Here is a 22,366-nt window from a genome sequence, read left to right as displayed (position 1 = left end):
CTTGTTGTGAGCAAATCGGTTAAGGATAAGTGCCCGAAAAATGAGTGACATTTCTTACGCGATTTTTTCGTATGAATTTGTATTTTGGCCATAACTTTCGATCCCATAGTCCGATCTGGCCAATTTCAAATAGGAAACAATAAGATAGGATTCTGCGTCGAATGCAACTTGTTGCAAGTAAATCGGTTGAGTATAAGTGCCCGAAAAATGAGTGACATTTTTTACGCGATTTTTTCGTATGAATTTGTATTTTGGCCATAATTTTCGATCCCATAGTCCGATATGGCCAATTTCAAATAGGAAACAATGGGACAGGATTCTGCGTCGAATGCAACTTGTTGCGAGCAAATCGGTTGAGAATAAGTGCCCGAAAAATGAGTGACATTTTTCACGCGATTTTTTCGTATGAATTTGTATTTTGACCATAACTTTCGATCCCATAATCCGATCTGGCCAATTTCAAATAGGAAACAATGGGACAGGATTCTGCGTCGAATGCAACTTGTTGCGAGCAAATCGGTTAAGGATAAATGCCTGAAAAATGAGTGACATTTTTTAATCAATTTTTCGTATGAATTTGTATTTTGGCCATAACTTTCGATCCCATAGTCCGATCTGGCCAATTTCAAATAGGAAACAATGGGACAGGATTCTGCGTCGAATGCAACTTGTTGCGAGCAAATCGGTTAAGGATAAGTGCCCGAAAAATGAGTGACATTTTTCACGCGATTTTTTCGTATGAATTTGTATTTTGACCATAACTTTCGATCCCATAGTCCGATCTGGCCAATTTCAAATAGGAAACAATGGGATAGGATTCTGCGTCGAATGCAACTTGTTGCGAGCAAATCGGTTAAGGATAAGTGCCCGAAAAATGAGTGACATTTTTTACGCGATTTTTTCGTATGAATTTGTATTTTGGCCATAACTTTCGATCCCATTGTCCGATCTGGCCAATTTCAAATAGAAAATAATGGGACAGGATTCTGCGTCGAATGCAACTTGTTGCAAGCAAATCGGTTAAGGATAAGTGCCCGAAAAATGAGTGACATTTTTTACGCGATTTTTTCGTATGAATTTGTATTTTGGCCATAACTTTCGATCTAATAGTTCGATCTGGCCAATTTCAAATAAGAAACAATAAGATAGGATTCTGCGTCGAATGCAACTTGTTGCAAGTAAATCGGTTGAGTATAAGTGCCCGAAAAATGAGTGACACTTTTTACGCGATTTTTTTGTATGAATTTGTATTTTGGCCATAATTTTCGATCCCATAGTCCGATATGGCCAATTTCAAATAGGAAACAATGGGACAGGATTCTGCGTCGAATGCAACTTGTTGCGAGCAAAGCGGTTGAGAATAAGTGCCCGAAACGTGAGTGACATTTTTACGCGATTTTTTCGTATGAATTTGTATTTTGGCCATACCTTTCGATCCCATAGTCCGATCTGGCCAATTTCAAATAGGAAACAATTAGACAGGATTCTGCGTCGAATGCAACTTGTTGCGAGCAAATCAGTTGAGGATAAGTGCCCGAAAAATGAGTGATGTTTTTTTGAGTAGTTTTGCGCACACACACACATACACACACACACACACACACACACACACACACACACACACACAGACATCACCTCAATTCGTCGAACTGAGTCGATTGGTATATAACACTATGGGTCTCCGGGCCTTCTATAAAAAGTTTGTTTTTGGAGCGATCATATAGCCTTTACCGTATACTTAGTATACGAGAAAGGCAAAAAAGAAAAAAGTACCCAATCAATAATAGTTTCCCCTGATGAAGACACCATCCCCGTATCGAAACGTCGGATAAATATACATCTTGTCTCAATAATTCAAAACTGCGTACCGTGGGGCATCGAAATCCGTACACTTAAGCACCTTCGTATATGAAAAAGTCATTAGAAAATAGGAATAGAATGTAAATAGAACGTTTGTCACTGATATAGCCGCATGAAGGCTTCTACTTTTGAAGTTTTTCACATTTACTCATTAAAACTACAAAAACATGATAAAATAATGAATTTAATCAACTACTCCTGACTCGAAATCCGTCTACCGTGGTCGGATTTCGAATCAAGATCAAAATCCTGTACAGCAACTTCTTAACTAAATATCTAAATTGAAACAACCTGATTGACTAAACTACCACTGTAAATAGTTCGATATGCACCTTGAGAAGCGATCCCGTCGATTTGTATTCCGCTTATCTTATGTAATGATTTGCAATTAACAATTAAAACACAGTTACTTTTGGTGCAATTATGCTCTACCCGAAAACAAGATGGCAGCACAAACTCCGCGTTTGGTGGGTGGAGATTTGTTTTTGATTTTTGTGGTTTTAATTTCAAAGCCTTTTTTCCAATTCTATGCCCTAAAAGCTTACTGTCAAGTATCTGAACAGAATAGGAATAATTATTCTTACATTAATTACCTTTAACCTCTCTTAATTTATTGATATCTCATGAGGTGGACGGATTTCGGTGCTGTACGGATTTCGGTCCCGCACGGTAGCCGTCCTTAAAATCGAAATAATAATAATAGTGAGTACAGATCATGTAGGCATTGCAATGCACGTTGGTGATGCTGTAGATTTTTTTATTGTAGTATTCGACGGCAAATAAACGAGAATGTAACTTTTTAACATAGCTTATGTCTGATGGGATGCTTCTCGGATTCTGTAGATTTTTCGAGCTTGCATCAAGTTGCGATAAATTTATTTTAGTGCACTAAATTAATGATTTCGTGTGTGTTACTTCCACACTGATATTCTTCCCTCCCCCTTCATACGGGAGCTTGGCAGAAGGAAGGTCGTGTGATATGTGCCATCACAAATATTGCCCTCCGCTCGCTTTCAATTCGACTTCTATAAAAACATTCTTCATGCCTGCCGTATCCTAACGGAACTATCAATTCTATACTTTCGCCTCTAATTCTATCATGAACATGTACGTCCAAGTTTGGAAGATGATATTAGCATTTCCATATCATTCCATATCATTATTTTAGTGGCTTGTACAAAATTGATGCCTCTCTTATTATCAATTATACAAATACATACATTGGTTGTAGTTGAAGAAACAACCTTTGAGACCCAGCTTGTACATGCGTGATTCAATTAACTGCTACACAATCACATGTTGGCATATCTATATGTGATTATCTATACAACCAGCTTTCAGCTTATTAGTCAAGTCACATAAGGTGGCGAAACTTTCTGTTCCGCCCAGTAAATTTATTTGTTGCGGGGATGTAATTCGTCGTAGATTAGCCTGTCGTATCTTGCAAATCCGACCGACTTGCAGTTCCATGTTCCAAGCTTCTAAATGTGCCTTGTCGGGGGACAAGGAGAGCTGTAGAGCTCCATCAAATTTTGCACCTTTCAACAATCATCGAATTACTTGAACAACAAAAAGCAGTATTTGGCACAACTTTATGGTTTCATTAGACTGCAAATATAATCAATTTTGTGTTAAAATAGTTTAACTATTGATAACAATCAGGTAACTAATGATTTACAATCAAAAACTTTTTATTTCGTTTTCCACTAATTTTAGCTATGCCAAATGACTTTTGTTCTTGCATTTTTATCATAGGTGATTCCTTTCTATTGAAATATTTGAAAAAAATCGTGGGAAAGAGAGGGTTAAGAATTCCACCCATCTTAACCTTCCTAGTGCATTAAAAAAAAGTTACACATTGTGCATTAGCGGGTCAAAAATGACCCCAAATTGAATTCGCTCCCAAAAGTTCATTTTCGAACCGATTCTCAATCTTTTGGAATCAAATTGAAGGTATGGATTCCACGGATGTCGTTACGGACAGATTTTTGCACTTTGGCTATTCTGGTTCCCAGGAATCGATGTTGAAGGAACATAGATTCTCAGGTCAATTTTTGGCGTGATTTCTTGCCTCTCGAAGGGTGATTTTGGAAATGCTCATTAATTTGCGTAGCAATAATTCTATTAGAATGTAGCCATTGTCCATTTCCATGGATCAACACAATTCCTGGTTATTTCACGGTCCGGTGTCCCTCCGGAAGATCCGGAACATCCGTAGAAGTGGTCAATTCATTGAACTCATCGTAGAAGAACGCGAATAACGAATAACGAACGCTGAGTAACAAATGATTGTGGTGACCCATTTTGATGGACCTGCGTAGCCACCGGAGGTCCTCCAGAGGATCCGGAACATTCGGTGAAGTGGTCAATTCATGGAACTCATCCTAGAAGAATGCAGTTTTCACAAAACTTTTGATTATCGTAATTTGAGTAACAAATGATTGTGGTTACTCATTTTGGTGGAACTGGGTGGCCACCGGAGTTTTCTGGAAGATCCGGAACATCCGTAAAAATGGTCAATTAATGAAACTTATCATATAATAGCGCGGTTTTTTCCAAAGCTTTTCATTATCGAACTACAAGTAACAAATGATTGTGGTGACCCATTTGGATGGACCTGTATGGCCGAAGGTCCTTCAGAAGATCCGGAACGTCCGTAAAAGTGGTCAATTCATGAAATACATCATAGAAGAGCGCGTTTTTTTCCAAAGCTTTTCCTCATAGTACTTTGAGTAGCAAATGATTGTGGTGACCTATTTTGGTGGATCTGGGTGGCCACCGGAAGTGCTCCAGAAGATCCAGAACGCCCGTAAAAATGGTCAATTCATGAAACTTATCATAAAGAAAAATATAATGAAACTTATCATAAATCTTTCTATTATCGAGCTCTGAGCAAGATACGAAGGAATGTCGTGACCCGTTCTTATTTACCAAAGTGACTACCGGAGGTCTTACGTGGTTAAAGTGGTTAATTTATGTAATACATACTAGAATAGGCTATTTTTTTTAATTTCCTTGTCGTACTCTGAACATGAAATTATTGCCGTGACCTTTTCTCACTGATGTGAGTAGCAACTAAAGGCCCTTCGGAATGTCCGTATCACACGTAAAAGAGATCATCAATTCATAAAACCCACCTTAGAAATGGCGTGTTTTCCATAGAAGAAGATGAAGCACACTATTCTTCTAAACCTTTTTATTTTCCTAATTTTAGAAACCAATGATCGTAACCAATTCGCATGGATTGCCCACTGTATGTCTTCAGGTACATTCAGATCATCCGTAAAATCGGTCAATTCATGAAACTTGTCATAGTTTTCCTATTTTTATATCCTGAGTAATGGATGATCGTTGTAACCCATTCTCAGGAACGTGTGTAGTCACGAATGAAACTCCGCAAGATCAAAAAATCTGTAATTATAGTCAATTCATAAAAATTAAGATGACACTTTTTTTTTTAAAGGACAATCACATTAACCCAGAAAATATTTTCAAGTATGGCATAATTTGCTTCCATGATCGATATTCACCATTCACCACGAATTGACCACTTTAACGAACGTTCCAAATCTTCCGGAAGACCTCGGTAGCCACCCAGGTCCTTCAAAAAGGGTCATCATAATCATTTATTACTCAGCGTTCGGTGATTCAGCTATTCCATGGTGAGTTTTATGAATTGACCATTTCTACGGATGTTCCAGATCTTCTGGAGGAACTCTGGTGGCCACTCAGGTCCATCACACTGGGTCACCATAATCATTTGTTACTCAGTTTTCGATAATGAAAAGCTTTGGAAAAAACCGCACCCTTTTATGATAAGTTTCATGAATTGCCAATTTTTACGGACGTTCCGGATCTACTGGAGGACCTCCGGTAGCCACCCAGGTTCACCAAATCGGGTCACCACAATCATTTGTTACTCAAAGTACGATAATGAAAAGCTTTGGAAAAAAGCGCACTTCTAGGATGAGTTCCATGAATTGACAATTTTTACGGACGTTCCGGATCTTCTGGAGCACCTCCGGTGGCCGCCCAGGTCCACCAAAATAGGTCCCCACAATCATTTGTTACTCAAAGTACTATAAGGAAAAGCTTTGGAAAAAACCGCACCCTTTTATGATGAGTTTCATGAATTGGCCATTTTTACGGACGTTCCGGATCTACTGGAGAACCTCCGGTGGCCACCCAGGTCCACCAAAATGGGTCACCACAATCATTTGTTACTCAAAGTACTATGAGGAAAAGCTTTGGAAAAAACCGCACCCTTTTATGATGAGTTTCATGAATTGGCCATTTTTACGGACGTTCCGGATCTACTGGAGGACCTCCGGTGGCCACCCAGGTCCACCAAAATGGGTCACCACAATAATTTGTTACTCAAAGTACTATGAGGAAAAGCTTTGGAAAAAACCGCACTTTTTTATAATAAGTTTCATGAGTTGGCCATTTTTACGGACGTTCCGGATCTACTGGAGGACTTTCGGTGGCCACCCAGGTCCACCAAATTGAGTCACCACAATCATTTGTTAATCAAAGTACTATAAGGAAAAGCTTTGGAAAAAACCGCACCCTTTTATGATAAGTTTCATGAATTGGCCATTTTTACGGACGTTCCGGATCTACTGGAGGACTTCCCTTGGCCACCCAGGTCCACCAAATTGGGTCACCACAATCATTTGTTACTCAAAGTACGATAATGAAAAGTTTGGAAAAAAAAGCGCACTTCTAGGATGAGTTCCATGGAATGACAATTTTTACGGACGTTCCGGATCTTCTGGAGCACCTCCGGTGGCCACCCAGGTCCACCAAAATAGGTCCTCACAATCATTTGTTACTCAAAGTACTATGAGGAAAAGCTTTGGAAAAAACCGCACCCTTTTATGATAAGTTTCATTAATTGGCCATTTTTACGGACGTTCCGGATCTACTGGAGGACTTCCGGTGGCCACCCAGGTCCACCAAATTGGGTCACCACAATCATTTGTTACTCAAAGTACAATAATGAAAAGCTTTGAAAAAAAATCGCTCATTTCTAGGATGAGTTCCATGAATTGACCATTTTTACGGATGTTCCGGATCTTCTAAAGGAACTCCGGTGGCCACTCAGGTCTATCACAATGGGTCACCACAATCATTTGTTACTCAGCGTTCGATAATTAAAAGCTTTGGAAAAAGCAGCGCTCTCCTAGGATGAGTTCAATGAATTGACCACTTCTACGGATGTTCCGGATCTTCCGGAGGGACACCAGACCGTGAAATAACCAGGAATTGTGTTGATCCATGGAAATGGACAATGGCTACATTCTAATAGAATTATTGCTACGCAAATTAATGAGCATTTCCAAAATCACCCTTCGAGAGGCAAGAAATCACGCCAAAAATTGACCTAAGAATCTATGTTCCTTCAACATCGATTCCTGGGAACCAGAATGGCCAAAGTGCAAAAATCTGTCCGTAGCGACATCCGTGGATTCCATACCTTCAATTTGGTTCCAAAAGATTGAGAATCGGTCCGAAAATGAACTTTTGGGAGCGAATCCAATTTGGGTCATTTTGACCCGCTAATGCACAAAGTGTCACTTTTTTGTTGTGGCGTTCCTAGAGGTCGCTGATAGCTGGTTATCACCCCAAAATTTTCATTTCCAAAAGTTAGGAAAAGTCAGAAAATTTCAACGCCCTATCTCATTTGATTACAAAGCTACAACGTTTTTAAATCATCTCTGGGCCAAAATAGACCCCAATGCACTAGGAAGGTTAAATGTACAAATCTATTTTTGAATGTAGGCTGGCTCAAAAATTTATAAAGGCATCGCTTTAAGGCTCCCCCAAACCTAAGCGATTTCATCGCCGCGACGGCGACAACTAGTCGCCGCGATTCTATCGTTGGGTCGCTGCATGCAATACTCTATTGACGCTTCCATACCAACGGCGACAGAATCGCTGGCGCCAAGTGATAGAATCGCGTCGCGACTGTCGTGTCGCGTGTGTTTGGGGGAACCTTTATGTAGAAATAATAAAGCGATGCCTTCAGTAGCGCCGGGAGTGGGTGGGACAAGTAGGACATGTCCTACGCATGAAAATACCTGGGTAGGACAGTCGAAGCATTGTCCTACCCATGATTATGGTAAGGAACATACCATATGGATAGCTAAAAGATGTAATGTAATGTAATGCACGGGTAAAAATCCGTTCCCGGAAATGAGAAAATAATTCATGATTTCATTAATCCAACGTGTTTTCATGTTATGAAAATACACCATGAATATAAATCATGATTTCATGATTTATTTTCGCGTAATGCAATCACTGCGTTACGATTTGGTTGTTGGATCGAAAAATAAAAAAAGTTCAACAGGGGTTTTGAATTTGAGTACACCGAGTGAGAGTCCGGAATGCTACCTTTCAGCCGTTCTCACTTCTTGGGAAGGGAGTGTTCGAAGTATAACCGGTTATGCATTTTGTCGGCTGTTGAAGATTGCGCAGTACCATGAATAATGTTCCTGAAACCATGAATTATAATCATGATTTCATGAACATGCATGATTCATGATTTCATGATTTTTTATTCATGATTGTGGGTATGCATTTGTTCCCGTGTGTAATGTACTAACAACACTATTTCAATTTTTAGATCTATAAAAATATAATTAAATCGTTTCAAAGTTAATCAGAGGTTTGAAAGCTGGCAATCGTGGAGGTTTCCAGTGATTGTAGAGGAGAACTCTATTCCGAAAGGCTTCTCAGAGTCTTTGATGAATTCTTTTCATCCCAAAAAGTGCTCAATGATGTATTGAGATTTTCCAAGAAGTGCTAATATTTATAGTAGTATCTGCTCTTCCATAAAACTGTTGTAAACTTTCTTTCTGGAAGTACGTAATTATTTCTGCTAGTTCGGGGAGGCTTAAAGAATTTCTTTAATTTTATAAGAATTGACGGACTGTGGATTAATCAAAAGTTGAATATCTAAACAAGGATAGGTATAGCCTGGGTGGTGCGGATAGAATCGATTTGGTTGTCAAACTGAAGCCAAAATTTTCTATTGTGCCGGAGCCAAACATTGAAGATTGTGGTTATGTTCGTTTCTGATGTAATATTGAGAAGTATTGTTATTATTTTGGGAAAAAATAAAAATAAACTTTGTTTGAGTTTTGTATTCTTTGTAACAAATATTCTCACATTATATTTCGAGTGGAAAATTAGTGGGAATGCAACTAAAAAGCACTCGTTACGAAATTTCACGAGATTCAGTAGCTGATTGGAGCATGAATGTATGTAAATAATAGTGAAGTCATGTAGAGTCTAGCGCATTTGTGCGCTCTCATGCAGTGTGGAAAGAGAAATTCGAAGAGCGGGAAATGTTTGACAGCCAAGTAACTGCAAAATAATTTTATTTATGGGAGTGATTTCAAAATATCCCTCTGCTCGCTTGAGCGTAGAAAAGCGGCTCTATCCGCAGTACCCAGGGTATAGCTAAACTTAGCTAAGACTGACCCTAGGGGAAGTGGGGGTAGCACGCCCATAGGGGTTAAAACGCGCCACCCCTGAATAAGGTTAAATATCCCCATTTTGATTATTTTCAATAGTCTATACGATAAAGCAATAAAAATATTGCCATTGGATACATATATTTCATGATTTTTCTCTAGTTATACATGAAAAACTCGAAAAAACGATTTTTGCGTGTTTTGATGCAATTCTAGCTCGGTGGAATTTAGTCTTTCTGTCGCTGTTATACATTGATAAATTAATAATTGAGCCATGAGCCATGCTGCTTACTCGTGTTCTTTATGTTCCACACGAAATCGTCGTCAAAAATGGTTTTAAAACGATTTTATAGGCCTTCAAACTTCTGAGGTCGGTGGGGGGCATTACGCCCATGCTCATTTCGTATGGCCGAAACAGCTGAAACATTCGGTTAATTGCCTTAATGTAGGCAATTAAAATGAAAATCAGTACGATAAGCACATGCGCGTTTTAACCCATCCACTGGCGCATCTCACCCCGCATGGTTTCAAAATCATTTTTTTTTTTCGGGTGCTTTTTAAAAATCAAATTTCTGTGCAATAAAATGGACAATTAGATATCTGTTATCGGTAGTCAGTCGCAGATATGCTGTTCTTCAGTATGCGCTGATGAAAACTGGCTGAAATGGTGGTTTTCATTGATAAAAATGGCATTTTCCTTAACGTGGGCGTCCTACCCCCAGTTCCCCTACTTGTCAATGGTTGCTTCTCCGTGATTGGCTAGAACTGGTGCAAATTGCGCTACGATCAAAATGAATAGTGCTGTCCAATGAGCAGCTCGAAGTAGCTCGAAGCAGTGTTGGGAAATGTACAGTAAAACACTGTGATTATGCGAATGTTTACATTTTATCCGGTCAAATTTCACGCACCGAACAAACCGAAACAGTTTTCAAAAAAAAATGTGCGCCTCATTGTGACTTTTTTTTACCGATAAGGCAAACTGTTTGTATGTTCCTGTCTGCTGCTGCGTGAGAGTCGAGCCGTCGTGCAGTCAGCAGATTTCTTGTTTCGGTTCGTGCGCAGCGCAAACAGAACAGAATCGAGTTTGATTGCCTGTGGCGCAAAGCCTAGAAATAATGCTAGCCGTTGGTACTAATTCATTAGTTCTAGTCTCTAAAATGAGCAAGGAGTAAAGAAATAATCATTTACCACCAAAAACGGTCATACGTCGTGAAATGAGCGTACAGAAACATTAATTGTGGGGAGAGAAAATAATAAAATCATGTGCTGACTGTCGTCTGCTTGGTCGTGGCTGCTGCGGCTGCCGTGTTTTTGTTTTTCTTTTACTTCGTGGCAGATTGAATGATAAAAAGAAATGTCAACCGTTCCCGTCCCTGGCTCGAAATTCTTCCCATCCCTCTCATGTCCATTTGTTGATAAAAAAGAACGAGCAGGACGGGAACAACTTCGAGCTACTTCAGGCTGCTCATTGCACTTCATTAATAAAAGTTGGTATTTATTACCTACGGCTCCTGTCAGCTGGGAAAGGAGAGGAATGTTAGTATGTAGTTGTTGTTGCTATTAGAGACCGAGAAAGCATCTGCATCCCTAAATATCACAGAAAGGAGATTTCGTTAACTCGGTAAGGTAGATGAACAGAAATATAGATCAAGGATTCACTTAAAAAAGTGATGTAGTCTAAGCCAGACATCCTGTCTATAAGGCAGAAGCGGTAGTCACTAGACTGCTGAGCTCATCTCTAAAAGTTGAGAAACTAGACAAGAGTATGAAAGAACAATCACAGAAATATACGAATATGAAGCAGTTTATGATGATTGTAGTCCATTCGGATGTCTGGTGGCAAGCCAATGAGAAGAAGAATTCTGAAAGCTCCTGTCATATAAGACGAGTTTGAACAATCCCATTGAATTCCACCACTTAATTGTATCCTGACAGATACGTATTTCGACCTCAACAGTAAGGCCGTCTTCAGTGTCTTGTACTTGACTCGACTTGAAGAAAATGATCGCAGCTTACACTATTTATACTATGCGTAGGTATAATAATTTATCTAGGTACTTATCTTACTACGGTGCTTATTTCTACTCGCTTGATACGCTTAATGCTTAGGTATAAACTTGAAGAGCCAGGAGCTACCATTTCCTTGATCTTTATTCAACAACCGCGTTTGTACCTGTCGGTAGATTTCCAAGCTCTCAGCAACATCAAGTTTCCACGGAGAAGAGACATTTCTTAAAATTTTAATGTTTGATGTCGTAATTGAATGATTTTCCTGATATACATGTTCAGCTACCTTAGACCTAAACTCATAATTTAATCCCTTATCAGTTTCCCTCTTAGCCTTACTTACTTCTGCAATATGTTCTTTGAACCTTACATCTAACGATCTTTTTGTTTGACCTACATATACTTTATCACACTGTGAACAATTAATTTGATAAACCCCGGCCTTATTTAACATTTCTACTCTATCCTTTGTGGAGCCCAACAGTGTCTTCAGTTGATTGCTTCTGCTGGAGAATACTAAATCGATGCCGAATTTCCTCAGTCGATGGCGTAGCTGGTGGGTGATGTGTCGATCATAGGGGACCGATACCCTCTTCAGCGGTTCATCGATCGGTGTTAGTGTTGTCAGTTCGTTTTTCCGTAGGTTCCTCTGCTTCTTGTTGATGATTGCTTGTATTGTTCTTTCCTTGTATCCATTGATCCTCGCTGTTTCCAAGATGTGTTGTAGCTCCTTCGTTTTTCCTTCTTCGCTCAGGGGAATCGTCTGCATCCTGTGGATCATGTGATGAAAAGCTGCCATTTTGTGCTGATACGAATGATTTGATGTGTATGGGATGACTCTCATGGTGTTGGTGGGCTTCCTGTAGATTTCGAAGTCTAATGTTGCATTTGTTCCCTTGATAACCAGTAGATCCAAGAAAGGTAATTTACCTTCCTTTTCCTCCTCGTGGGTGAATTTGATGTCTTTATGCACGTTGTTTATCGCTTCCAAAATCCTGGGTAGATCTTTCCGGTTGATGATGCTGAAAATGTCGTCCACGTATCTCCACCACTTCTCGGGTAGTACTCCTTGTTCCTCTAGGTTGTCCTCCAAATTCGCCATGAATAATTCGCACAAAACGGTGATAGCGGATTTCCCATAGGTGCACCCTTCGTTTGTTTGTAGAAGCTTCCACGGAATGTAAAGTAGTTCTCATTCATGCATAATCTTGCAAGCTTGAGATACATCTTTACCTTTCCTCGCCATGTTGTATCCGTCCGTTGTCCTAGTAGCCAATCCTCCAAAAGGTTCAGAGCATCCTTCACTGGAACGCTTGGGAACAATGCCGCTACGTCGAATGATACCATGATGTCCTCTTCTCCGATGTTTCCTGATTCCAATATCCTCTTGGTGAACTCCTGGGTGTTTACAACTGATCTGCTGGGGAACGGCTTCGGCATACTCTGGAACTCCTTGACTAACCACTTGGCCAAGTTTTGTGTAGGGGATCCCACTGATGAAACTATTTCTCGCATCTCTGTACCTGGCTTATGTATCTTTGGTAGTCCTTTGATCCTTGGTAAAACAGGGTTCGTCATTTTAACGCGGGCTTCTCCGATGATCGTCTTGCATTCCTTTATCGTTTTATCCGTAAGTCGGATTAGTCCGTAGTGGGTCCACTCTCAAATGCCTGTATGGTCCTCCGTTGATTTTTGTCGTCATCTGTTCATCGTAGTCCTCTTTGTCCATTATCACCACTGCGTTTCCTTTGTCCGCCTTCATGTAGTAAACTGGTTTCTCCTTTAACTCCTTTAAAATCCTCCTCTCGTCTTTGTTCGATGTCCCATGATGTCCTGCTTTGATGGCGTCTGCTACGATGTTTCTCACGCTATTCTGGTCCCGTTGATCAACATTTCGTGAAATCGCTGTCTCAGTATCCACGATTATCTGCTCTAGATCCGCTTTCTGGGTTGTCGCATACCCTAACCCCTTGTTGAGGTGTGCTAATTGTTCCTCCGTAAACTGCTGTGTCGAACGGTTAACAACGAATCCCTCGATCATTTGTACTGTGGGGTTAGTCGTTCTACCTTCCGTCGCTGATTTCCCTCGAAGAATGGTCAATTTCTTCTTGTGCAGTCTCCTCTTCCTGTCCGCTTCACACTCTTCGGCCCGCTGTACCTTCTTTAGGAATATGTCGAAAGAATCTTGGTTCTCCTTTGCCAGCTTGAGGTGCAGGTTGTAGCACTCTAAGTTCAACCTCTCTAGCTTGGCATAGTGTCCCTTGATTGACAACTTCAACAAATCCGATTCCGCCCTCTTACTGATAGATTTTGGGATGTGAGCTCCCATCTTAATCCTATGGCTGACAGGAGTCAGCCTCTCCTTTTGGCACTTCTTAAGGAAGGCCACGTCCTTAAGAATACCTGCGATCCTCCTCTTCAAATCTATAAAAGTACTACGCTCGTTCCGCTTGGATGCCATTTTGATAAGAAAATTATTTTGAGCTTTTTAGTGGAATGTTTTCACCTGTCATAAGACGAGTTTGAACAATCCCATTGAATTCCACCACTTAATAGTCGAGTCAAGTACAAGACACTGAAGACGGCCTTACTGTTGAGGTCGAAATACGTATCTGTCAGGATACAATTAAGTGGTGGAATTCAATGGGATTGTTCAAACTCGTCTTATGACAGGTGAAAACATTCCACTAAAAAGCTCAAAATAATTTTCTTATTTCTGAAAGCTTCCAATAGATTATAGGAATCTGTAGGAATCACAAATATACCTACGTTTGCAAGAAATTTTAGAAGTTAGAAAGAAAATGGTCTGAAATTTGGAGTGACATTGTTCTTGAGATTTCAGAAAACCCGTAAATAGTACTAAACACCCTTAAAGATTAATGGACGATCATAAGCTTTACTGGTAGATCGTAGTAAAATTTCTGAAGATTTCTAAAGGTTCGAATGTCTAGAAGTTAGTGATAATTGCTTGAAATACATATAGGAAATCATATTAATTACTTCTGGAAATTCATAAAAATGTTTAAAGGAATGCTTTTTAGAAATGTTATGCTATAAACACTGGAAATGTAATTATAGTCCTAGATGTCCAAAGCAATCTCTTGAAATCTGAGAGGATTTCCGGAAAGTCGCTGAAATTCCATAAAAGTATTCTACAGATTTGATAGTCCAGTTTTTGTCCTACCCACGTCTTAGAACGTGGCCGCGCCTCTGGATGCCTTTATAAATCACTTACATAAATCATCATTGAAATTCCTTACCCCAAAATCCCAAATCATCTTCAAATATCAATAAAGGGGAACCACTGTAAAAGACACTGTTCGCATCTCATCATCGATACCAAACTGGCGTTCTCGTGGTTCCGGCATAGTGAAGAAGAGAGTGAGAACAACGGGAGATACGGAACGGGGATCCAAATCACGAATAGTGGCAGAGGATCAGGCAAAAAACCGGATCGACGAATCGAAAAATCATCGCGTGTTCGATTGAACCCTGTTTCGCACAAGTGCTAGTGGACGACGCTTTTGAATATAGTGGAAAGTAGGAGAAAGTAAAAAACGGAATTACACCGAAGTGATCAGTGATCGGGACCGTGACCGTCGTTCGTCTGACGGTGAATCACACGTGGATCGAAGCCAAGTTTGAAGGTCTAATGGTGGTGGCGAGCTCTTGAGCCGGTGGCCGGTGAGCCCTCACGTTATTACCGCGCCACACGTGGCGAGTGCGTGACAACCAAAGTTGTAGAGGAGAGGGCTCCTGTAAGGTCCGGTGAGGTCACCCCCACTCATAGGTCCGCCCAATATCCAATGTGTTGGTACCTCGCGCACGGGCCAAGGGACGTCACCAGTTAATTGGAGTGGACAGAAGCATCTCCAGGGTCACGGAGAGATAGGTACGGAAGTCGAATCCACCCTTTTGACCTGAAGGTTCGACGGAAAGCATCACGCGGACGGCATCGTCAGCAGCCGAGTACGATAGGGTCCGTTCGGGGCCCAGAAAACGCTATTCACTGGAAAGCTCCATTCGTTTTCCCATTCGAGAAGACCCGGTGGCTGGACTGGTAGGACGAGCCGTAGAAACCCTTCGAATTGCTGGATAGTCGCCCATAAAAGGTCAATCCAAGCGGCCTTCAACCACATAACTTCAACCCTAGCCGGGTACCGAAGAAGAAAACCAGGTATGTTCCCGTTGTTCTCTGTCTCCCTATGCATGAAAGGGCCGCAACGAAATGCTCCCTTTTCCGTTCTATCCTTCCTTCAACCTAATCCTCTCCTATAATTAAGTGAAAAAAATATGAAATAATAAAAGTAAGATAAAAATAGATAAAGTTGTTGTTGCCGTCATTATTTCAGACTGAGCCTTAGGTGCATGTATGTTCCTTCCTCTATTGTTGATCGCTCTTGTCCGCTCGTTTTGTTGTGGGTTTTCTCGAGAACGCGTGAAGCCGACCAGAGGTAAGAGTAGCCCTGAGCTAGCCGCACTTACAATAGTTATAGGATATCTTGGTATAAGAGTTATGAGAACAAAGATTTTATGGAAATAAAAAACACTGCTCATTGAATTAGTTCGATAGTTCATTTAATAGTATGATCAGTTACTATGATAGAAGCTTTTGTTCGACTCTAATGAATATTACAAGAACATGAAATTATTAAAATGATAAAATTTAACAAAATGATATCAGACGACTTGATCGAAAAGTTATACACTTTCCATCTGAGAACACATCCCTACAAATAAAGCAGATCCCCTCTTCTAAACGTTTGGAATTTCTCACTGTTGACTCACAATGAACTTTGGATTACGGGAAGGCTATTCTCTTTACCAAGAGTCTCCTGACTCGTACCCGAAGAAGTATCCCAGAATGGTAATATAGGCAATCGTGTTTCCAGCGAGTGTTAAATAACATGCTCCCCAGTGAATCTGAAACATGAATGTGGTTAATGCGGGTGTTAAATATACGTTTATTGCAAGCAACCAACCACTAGAGATCTGGCCAGCACAATTGGCAAAGCAAAGCTACTGATGACAATCCCAATAGTGGCAAACATCGAGTTCGTGATCCGTGACTCATCGTCATCTGACTGGTTCCGTTTGGCGATAAGCGTCGGAATGGGGCACAGTATGTAGAACAAAACAACGAAGAATGGCCACCAAACTCTGTAAAAAAAAGAAACAAATGATAAAACCTTATTTTTCACAGTTTTACAAATTGACTGTAAAATAGTGACCCGAAACCAGCCCTGCATATATTGTTTAACAAGATTTACCAAAGTTTTGTAATGTATTACTGCAACTTGGAGCATTTTATTCTCATATGCAAAAATAGGAATATAATAGCATACCAACGCAACAAAGGATGAGTCACTAAATTAAATTAAAGAAAGTACAACTCACTTGTATGTCGGCAGAGCACAGGCCAGGATAATCATGGTCATTCCGATGGAGCCCAGCATGGCCAGCATTACGATACTACAAAAAATTAGGATTAATCATTTGCAACATCAAGAAGGATAGAATACTTACACTTGGTTGGTAAAACATCGTTGACGAGAAAATTATGAGCAAAGAAAAAAAAATTTATTAGTTCAAGGATTTGTTTGAGGAAGTTGTACGTTGTTCGGTTCTTATCAATTTTATTGCATTTACGTTTCTTCGATTACGCAGAACCTAAATTATCTGTTTAATAGCCTAAAAAAAACTTTCGAAAGCGAAAACAATGTAATTTCAGTAAAAAAACTATTTACCTTTCAAAGATTCTGCCATTTTTTAAGTTTTCTTCGCACAGTCTGAACAAGAAATTGTTTTTGTTTTCCTTTTTGACATTTGAGAAAAAGAAGAAAACACACACGGAGAATTGGGAATACACATTTCATGTATTAAAATCACCCACCTTCGGAATCTATATGAAGCTGTCAAAAAGGTGGGTGATTTCAAAATATGCAGTATGGGGGAAAAATACCCATTTTCAAATAGTTCCATTCGGTTCAGAATGCAAGTACTTTTTATTCATTTATGGATGAAAAATTAGTTAGTTATTTTTCATGAAGTTGTAGACTGGTGTCTCAAAGTATCTACATTTTTAAATTTATCCATTTTTTATCGAAATAAAGGACCAGTGATAGCTATAAATGCTGAAGCCTACACAATAAATGTAAGTAAAATGAGTGTGTTATCAAAGAACTTGATTAGCGTTGATAGTAATGTAAAGAATTTTCTTGAAAACGTTCCGGATTCTTAGATAAACTTATTGTATGCTTTTTTTCAGATTACTTTTCATTAAATCTCTAAACATATATATGATGGAATTATATTTAAAAACAACGAAGAGACCTGGATTCCTAACCCGGGTGGATTTACAACGAAACAAATAGCATGCGGAAGGACATTGTTGGACAAATCATATAACAAACAAAGAGAGGACCGGACATAGTGATCTAATATGATTTTTAAATATATTCAATAATTTCAACTGTAAGAAATGTATAAGGTCATTGAAGAAAATAAATTTACCATTTAGGTTGTTTTGTGAAATGAGCTCATTTGTGATCAAAATTTATTTCTGGACAAAAATCCTCAACGCTGATTTTTTTTACTGCAGGTGGGTGTTTTTCACCCATCCGCATAAATTTTAGCTTCGTGAAGATGGTTGAAAAGTACACATCCATTTTGACGTACAAGCCTTCTTCCCATTTATGGGTAAAGCCCCTTTACCCACCTTATGGGTTAGTCCAGTTATCTCGAAGATGGGTGAAAAAACACCCATTTCTGTGTATTCCAATTTCTCCGTGCAGACATCAACAAGAAACCTCATCGGCAAAAAAAAGTTCACGATAATTTCAAGGTGGGAATAAATAGGCTCCCGACAGTCAAGGGTCTATTCAAATATTACGTAAAGAGCGGAGCAGAATAGATAATATTGTCGGCGTAGCACCAACCCGAATAAAAAATACAATAGAGTTGCAATAAAATATCATAAAAATACAATACATTTAATTGATGAGCATTAAATTCTATTGTTTTTATATTATACCAATTAATGTGCCATATTGTCTTTCCAATAGACGTACACACTTAATTTTTTTACCGGGATATCAGCAAAATGTCGAACTTTTACCGAGATTCGCATAGCCGTGCCCCAGCAAACATGTTTTTTGCGAGATTTCTGTCAAAATTGCTGAAAATCAGCAAATATTTTGCCGAAAATCAGCTAACAAACGTCATTTTTGCTGAAATATCAGTTTTTCACTTTGCTGACGCACGGCTGTGCGGATTTTTGCCGAGCTGCAGAAATAAAAACTAGGTGTGTAAAATAAATTATATTGCCAGTAAAATATTGGCAATAGAATTACAATAAATTCAATTGTAATGGCAAAAAATTGTTCGAGAAAAAATCGATTTTTTAAGATACATAACAACCCCTATTTTCTATTGTAAAACTGCCATTTACAATACGCTTAATGGTGGAAAACCCGGGGCCCTCCTTAGCCGTGCGGTAAGACGCGCGGCTACAAAGCAAGACCATGCTGAGGGTGGCTGGGTTCGATTCCCGGTGCCGGTCTAGGAAATTTTCGGATTGGAAATTGTCTCGACTTCCCTGGGCATAAAAGTATCATCATGCTAGCCTCATGATATACGAATGCAAAAATGGTAACCTGGCTTAGAAACCTCGCAGTTAATAACTGTGGAAGTGCTTACTGAACACTAAGCTGCGAGGCGGCTCTGTCCCAGTGTGGGGATGTAATGCCAATAAGAAGAAGAAGAATGGTGGAAAACCATATTCTTTAATGTTATTCAATTGTGAGCCACTATAGAGTTTACCGTAATTACTATTAATTTCAGCGTTCTGTTACAATAGTTTCTATTGTAATTCTTTTGGATTTTTTTATTAGGGAAGTTAGAATTTGGAAGTCGGGACTTCCGAACCGAACTTTCTTCCGAAGTTTTATTTGTCAAACTTATTGATGCGTTGTTTAGCGCATCTTTAGATGATGCCAGCGCACTACTTCCGAAGTTGTGAAAGTTGCCTGCATCTGGAGAAAAATCCAACTTCGGTATAAAAAGCGTTAGAAATTTATTCCCGATAGACAATATCACGGAACCACTACTCAATGAATCACATACAGTGGTTGATTTCCTACCCGCCGCTGCCGTATCCAGGCGCTAACGTATATGTAAAAAAGCCAGCATGAGTTAAACACCTGTCGAAAAACATCTAACACAGGTTTTCTGAACAGCAGGAACTTTTCACGAAAATCTATTTGGTACCATGGACGCGTAAAATAATTTAATGTTATTTATTATTAAGATTTCTAATGCTTTTGCGCCAAAGCAGGCGCTTAATGATATGTGTAAGAATAAACTTATACATCGCATTAGGCACATACATTCCGAAACTCATACTTTTCATTAACTTATGAATGCTATTACACGGAGATTTGAGAATACTCATTAAATGTTTTCAAATCACCCACCTTTAGAATCCATATGAAGCTGTCAAAAAGATGGGTGATTTCAAATTTTGCCAAATGGGTGAAAAGTGCCCATCTTCTAGCAGTTTCATTCAGTCAACGAGGTGGGTGATTTTCTTCCGTTTATGGGTGAAAAAATAGTTAGTAATTTTTCGAGAAACTTCAGAACGGTGTTTTTAGAAAATCCATTGCCCGTATCTATATTCTCTTTCCGCAGTGTTCTGCTCATCAGGCTTGCTGCTGAATTCGTCATATGCTCTGTACAACCTGTATCGATGACCCACCTTTCTTTGCGAACTATTTTCCTTTCGGTTGTTGTCGTGAAGCACACTCCACGGCTGCTACTTCCGCTACCCGAATTCTGATACACTGCAGAGTTCGTTGTCATATCAGTCGATTCCGGCTTAGAGTCTTTCACAGTCGTCCATAGATCATCCTTCATTAACATTAGCTCCATCCGAAATCTCCATGTTGCCCAGTTGGAATCATTTATCCGATCAAAAGTAACCTTTGCTTCCGTCATTATTAAACTTTTGAAATTCAATCTATCGTCAAACAAAAAACACTTTCTGGACCACTGTGACCACAATTACGCTCCTCAGTTCAATTCTGTCTACAGTTCAGTTCAACATACTCAATACAATCTCATTCGGTATCCAATATACACACAACAAACACAAAGTGACGGTAGCAAAGCTACTACACAACAATGGTGAAAAATCACTCATCCTCGAACAAAGTGCATTCATCCTTTCCATTATCCGTACTGTCTTTTTTTTCGTCAATTAATTGGCCAATTGGGTCCTAAAGCCCTACCTCGTTTATGGTTGCAAACGATAGTGCATCGGTCAAAAATACTTGTACCGTTGTTATAAAAATTCTGGTAAAATTCTAAATCAGTAAAAATAATATTTTTGTGTTTAAGACATTTTAAGGCAATTTTTGGGCTGTGCAACATTTTAGAACGAATAAACCATCAGCCCAAAACGCCAGCCCCATATATTAACTGTCAAAGGTTGAGTCAAGTGCCCTGCGGTGTTTTGCTAGTACGTTTGAATCCGTACGTCAAACAAGACCGAAAATGTCGAGGAAGCATTTTTCATCTATTTTTAAATTTCAAATTAAACAATATTCTTTTCGATTTTTGAGTCTAAAGAAAAACTGACATGTTTAGAATGATTACCTTCATCGTTCTCTGAAAGAAAATCGAATATCGACTCTTCATTTTAGGACTCAATTAACACATCATCGGGATAAACTTCAATGCCTTTCCCCTACCGGTAGATAACAACAACAATAACATATAACCACAAATCAAAAAAAAAATGTCTTTTCGAACAGACACTTTTTCTGTTATCTTTCTCTGCAAAAACTGGGCACATAACCTGTTGAATTCCTCAGTCGCAGCAGACACGGTTCGCTTCAGATCGACCGGACAATATCTTTCCCGGAATCGCGTGATTGCAGAAAAAAGATTAGCCAAACTAACAAATAGTTTTCACAACGGACTCTCTATATTTACGGACTAGTACGGACTGAATGTAAACATAAACAAATACATTACAAGTATATATCATCACTTATGATTTGTCAGTTTCAATTACACATACGTTTAACGCTACTCACATTCAATAAAGTTTACACTACTGTGTCATTGTCGTCTTTACCAGGGGGCTGTCACTACCTTATTTCAACAAAAAGCAGCTAAGCGTCAGAATGTGATGTCAAAAACGCGTTGACGTTTTGTTTCCGTGTTTGACGGGATCGATATTTTCTGGCGCGTAAAATTTTCCTTTGTTCAATGCCAAAAGTAAACAACATTGACGCTTGTTAAAACGCCCCAATTAGCGAACGGCATTCGCTAGTTGGGGTGAGGTCGTGTCCCAATTAGCGAACGATCACTGTATTGGGAATGCAGTTTTCCTTCATAGCATGCTCGAATGCTGAGTAGGTCTGCCGTGTTTTGGTAGCACATTTAAGTTTCCTTTTCCGCCATGTTGGTGATTTTCGAACAATAAATATTAAATTTAAACACTAATGTATTCCATGTGCGAGTATTAATATTAGGTTAATTATTGGTCATTGCATTGAAAATTTATTTCCTATTTAAATAAATCATAAATGCTTGGAATTTAAATTCTATTAACAATAAATACAATAGGCGAATTCGAGAAGGATCCAGTGGTAGAGTGCGCTGCGAGAGTTTGGGAGAAATTCGTCAGAAGCGATTATTTACATTCAAAATCAAATTTTCTCCATCAAATTTACTTCACTTTTTGGTATTGTCAGATTTTCTGGATATGATACCCTGCGCGGCGTTTGTAATGTTCCCAAATGGGTACTTGCACAAAACTTCACGCGGCGAATGACTGTCGAAAGGTACGGCCGCGGCAAACGATACACCGCAATGCTATTCACCCATAAGAATCAAGTAAACGGGCTGCAGAAAGCGCGGCGGTACCTTTCATGAAGGGTTCGCCGCGTGCAATTTTGAGAAAATCAGGCAATATATAGTCTAATGTTTTCCACTGGCAATGGCTTCTT

General features: G+C 39.4%; 1 protein-coding gene across 1 annotated transcript; it reads right to left on the bottom strand.

Moving 5' to 3' along the window:
- Positions 1 to 15,907: 15,907 nt before the first annotated feature.
- LOC134216894 (leptin receptor gene-related protein) lies at positions 15,908 to 16,895 on the bottom strand. The gene is made up of 3 exons (XM_062695671.1): positions 16,749 to 16,895; positions 16,334 to 16,511; positions 15,908 to 16,274 (listed from the first exon to the last, which is right to left on the bottom strand). The coding sequence occupies exons 1-3, from the start codon at positions 16,814 to 16,816 to the stop codon at positions 16,173 to 16,175; spliced, it is 348 nt and encodes a 115-aa protein (XP_062551655.1). The 5' UTR covers positions 16,817 to 16,895; the 3' UTR covers positions 15,908 to 16,172.
- Positions 16,896 to 22,366: the final 5,471 nt, after the last annotated feature.

This window comes from Armigeres subalbatus, chromosome 2 (genome assembly GCF_024139115.2).
Source record: "Armigeres subalbatus isolate Guangzhou_Male chromosome 2, GZ_Asu_2, whole genome shotgun sequence".
In the NCBI taxonomy this organism is placed as follows: Eukaryota; Metazoa; Arthropoda; class Insecta; order Diptera; family Culicidae; genus Armigeres; species Armigeres subalbatus.
This window is presented reverse-complemented; position numbering and strand designations above follow the sequence as displayed.